This window comes from Protopterus annectens, chromosome 5.part1 (assembly GCF_019279795.1).
Source record: "Protopterus annectens isolate FY-2018-M chromosome 5.part1, PAN1.0, whole genome shotgun sequence".
Classification (NCBI taxonomy): domain Eukaryota; kingdom Metazoa; phylum Chordata; order Ceratodontiformes; family Protopteridae; genus Protopterus; species Protopterus annectens.
In genome coordinates this window covers 744901913-744906390 of record NC_056736.1, presented here as the reverse complement: position 1 = coordinate 744906390, position 4478 = coordinate 744901913, and the positions used below count along the sequence as shown (strand labels likewise).

The 4478-nt window shown below is 42.5% G+C and overlaps 1 protein-coding gene across 1 annotated transcript; it reads left to right on the top strand.

The window, feature by feature from the left end:
• The first annotated feature begins 3453 nt into the window (after nucleotides 1–3453).
• LOC122803262 (histidine-rich protein PFHRP-II-like) lies at nucleotides 3454–4185 on the top strand. The gene has a single exon (XM_044072853.1). The coding sequence runs from the start codon at nucleotides 3454–3456 to the stop codon at nucleotides 4183–4185; it is 732 nt and encodes a 243-aa protein (XP_043928788.1).
• The last annotated feature ends 293 nt before the right edge of the window (nucleotides 4186–4478 follow it).

The following is a 4478-nucleotide window of genomic DNA, read 5'->3' as shown; positions in this document are numbered from 1 at the left end:
GATGCGTTTTATATAGGAAAAATGGAACGGAAGTTAAGAAAAAGAATATAAGAACACACATATGGCATACAAAACAAAAAAAGACACCAGTGCCCTATACAAGCATAGCCAAGAATGTCACAGTGCCCATTATTTGTTTTTCACCTTGGAGAAGGTGGATAAAAATTTCCGGGGTGGGCTATGTGAAGAAACTATTGAATATAAGGAGTTATGGTGGCAGATCACCCTGGAAGCCAATAAAAAACTTGGATTGAAGGAACATATATCTGTAAGTTCCCTTCTGAAACTTAGAGCAGTTAAATTATAAGCAGAACTGTTTGTGATGTAGTGAAGACAACATATATTGTGGTTTAAAATGTATTTTAATATATTTATGCATTTTTAAACTTTCATTTCTGTTATTGTATTTGGAGACTGTTTATATTTATCTACATACATTTTTATTTTTCCTTATCTACATCCAAGTGTGTTGCAATTTCAAAACAATCCACAAGTTAGTGCCGAATCCCTTGTCAAATATTAAATGTACATATGTTAAATTAAATGTTTTAAACTATCATATATATTTGTAAGGTGACATTAGTTTTAATGGATTTTAATGGGTTATGCTGTTTTGTGCATTAAACTACTGGTTTTAAGTTCCTCTCAGAGCTTTATTGTTTCACCTTTCGTGTGGGATTTTTTTTTTATTTAAAAGGTAATTTGTCTCGGAATAGTTCCTGTTATTGGTTTTAATGGGATTATGGAGTTGATTTTGATTTCAAAGGAGACAGCTTTATGGTCAGACCTTACTAGGGAGAATGAGACACTGGGGGGTACAGCATTCTCCCATATGTTTTAGCACAAGGTCCAGTTTGTTGTAGCCTCTAGTGGGTGTGTTCATTATTTGGTCTAGGGTTTTTTATGCAGTCCATGAATCTCTGTGCTTGTAGTTTTGAGGCTCAGTAGGATTCCCAGTCTATAGAGGATTAATTAAAATCTTCCAAGAGTAGGGTGCTGCTAGGTTGGATGGTAAATGTCTCCAGTAGGTCCAAGTATGGATTGTGAGCTTCAAGGGGCATGGAAGGTGGCCTATAGCCGGCTAGGGTACAGTACGGGATTTTGTCTATGGTGACCTGCATGTGGGTGAACTCCAGCACATCATCCTGTCTGATCACCCTAGAGGTGTGCTTGTTACTGATGTATTTAGACACGTCCACCTTTAGTCCTTGTCTGTGCAGCTAGTGGTCTAAAAGGGTGGAAGGCATTGAAACCTTGCAGTGCCCGGGTACTCTCTGCCGCTTTATTCTTCTATCAAGTTTCATTTACTGGCCGTCTCAGCATATCTGCCCATGGCGCCTCCTCTTTCAGTGTAGTCTCATGTCAAAATGCTCTTAAAAGAGGGTTTGCATAAGAGGCCTCCAACTAAATCTGTGGTTTTTACTTCAGATCCTCATTTTGTGTTAGAAAAGCTAAGACTTGCTCCACTTGAATCAGCTAATCTGGTTTAAGTGAGATTCTTAATATGGAAAACAGTTTTCCTGATTTCTCTGACCTCTTCTAGAATGATATCCGACTTGTGGTGAGTCAACCTTTTCTCATTTTCTATACAGATAGTGTTTCTTGGAGAACTAATTCTTCTTTTATGCCTAAAGAATTTTTTAACAATAACTGTTCCTGTATATTTTAAATAATCTGTGGAATTGTATACTTTCTTCTTGTTGCAATATTTCTCAGCTGGTAAGAAGGGAGTGCGTGCAGCACATTCTGTTCTGTAAAGGAAAACATGAAGGTGGTTATACTAAACAATCTACAATAACACAGTCTAGATTCATAAAACTGCTAACAAACAAAAATAAATAAACATGTCAGACTGTCAGTGTTATGGAGACTTGCATCAGGAGCATTTGAAATGTTGACAGCCTAATCCAGGAGCAGGTAAGGTTAGGAAGCAGGGCTTCACATGATATAGTCTTACACTGTATGAAACGTATAATATACTGATCTGCTCAAACAAAGCAAATCTGGTGAGATGACATTCTTAATAGAAATCATTATATAGCCCATTTCAGTAGACACTGTATAGTCCTGGGGGGATTCAGTTCAGAAGCTCGAAATACTGAAATCTCAAATTTCAGTATCTCGAGCCCAAGAAGCCGAATCCACAAAACAACGAAAACTGAAAATCGCGAAATTCAAAACCTTGAACACCAGAGGTTTTGAATTTCGTGGTACTACTACTACACACATACACACTCACACACACACACACACACACACACACACACACACACACACACACACACACACACACACACACCATTCTCCACACAAACACACACAATCTGTCTACTACATGAATGTGGGTGTGCCCCCACACCCTCCACTTAAATATTCTCACTCCGAGGTCGCACTACATACAAACACACACAAAACACCACCACACACGCTACATTCTCCTCGCACACACACATCACAGCAACAAACCACATTGACACACACCACAGCCCCCTACCCAAACCCCTTAACATACACACACACACTTACCTGAATACATGACCACAGCAGAACTTTAGAAGTGTGAAATTCAAAACCTCTGGTATTCGAGGTTTTGAATTTCGCGCTTCTAAACTTTCGCTGTTCTGTGGATTCACCTTCTTGGGCTCGAGATTTCAGTATTTTGAGCTTCTAAAGGGAACCCCCCTGGGGATATCTAGAGTGGTGTACCTGGCTTGTTCCATGTAGAGGGGAAGGAATATCCACTAAGCAAGTTTACTGGATATAGGGGAATATGTCTGTGTAGGGGAAGGGGGTTGGAACTGTGTGCCTGTGCAGTACCAAAAAGAGGAGACAGGGGTTCTAAAGAGCATGTTGTTAGGGGGAAGGAAACATGCCAGGTACACTGCTGGGGGGAGTCCCAGAGCACTGTCCTCTACAGGTGAGCACTGAACCTCATATACAGATTCTAGCCATGGTGTCTAATGAACAGCTGATAAGATAGATGGTGGGGGGGACATGGCTCACCACTATGCTGAGTATAAAGGCTGTGATATGGCTCCATCCGCTACTAATCTGGATGGTAACAGATTGATGGTTACAGTTCCAGCCAGGCCTAGTATGACTGATACCTCCTAGGGGAGTCCACTCACTGTGGTGTAGGGCATGGAGTGTGATCACTGTCAGAAGAGGTGAGGAGTATGTCAGGTATTTGGCCATTTCAGGATAAGTAGGGTGTAGGTGAATACACCAATCACTTCCTGAATCTAGGTGGATTTTAATGGTTACAATCACTGTCACAATGCAGGTAGAGATTGTAAGTTTTTAATCAATGACAGGATGTGCATGTAGTTTAAGAGTTCTAGTCATTCCCAAGGTGCTTGTGTGGCTCAAGGCTCTGGTCACTTCCAGTATGCATATATAATTCAAGGTGCCCATTGTGGCCAGGATGTGCATGCTCATGAGGCCATCAAGGATATGCATGCTCATGAGGCCATCAAGGATGTGCACACTCATGAGGCCATCAAGGATGAGCATGCTCATAAGGCCATCAAGGATGTGCATACTCATGAGGCCATCAAGGATGTGCACACTCATGAGGCCATCAAGGATGTGCACGCTCATAAGGCCATCAAGGATGTGCATGCTCATGAGGCCGTCAAGGATGTGCATGCTCATGAGGCCATCAAGGATGTGCATGCTCATGAGGCCATCAAGGATGTGCACACTCATCAGGCCATCAAGGATGTGCACGCTCATGAGGCCGTCAAGGATGTGCATGCTCATGAGGCCATCAAGGATGTGCATGCTCATGAGGCCGTCAAGGATGTGCATGCTCATGAGGCCATCAAGGATGTGCATGCTCATGAGGCCATCAAGGATGTGCATGCTCATGAGGCCATCAAGGATGTGCATGCTTATGAGGCCGTCAAGGATGTGCACACTCATGAGGCCATCAAGGATGTGCACGCTCATGAGGCCGTCAAGGATGTGCATGCTCATGAGGCCATCAAGGATGTGCATGCTCATGAGGCCGTCAAGGATGTGCATGCTCATGAGGCCATCAAGGATGTGCATGCTCATGAGGCCATCAAGGATGTGCATGCTCATAAGGCCATCAAGGATGTGCATGCTCATGCGGCCGTCAAGGATGTGCACACTCATGAGGCCGTCAAGGATGTGCATGCTCATGAGGCCATCAGTCATTGATATGATGTGGATGGGTTTGGGCAACTGTTCCATGCAAGGGTGTGTGAATCAAATTGTGGGAGTTCATATAACACTGCCAAGAACTGTAAACACAAAGACACTAGAATACAGATGTGATTTAATAACTTTTATTGGACTAACATAGGTTTTGCAATTACTGGAGCTTTCAAGCTGTCGTGAGCCCTTCGTCAGGTGTTATAACAGTAAGAGAGTAAGAAATAGTCAGGCCTGGATCACTGCCCAGATATTATCAGATGGGGAAGGAAACTGATTACTACCACCAAGTGTATTTT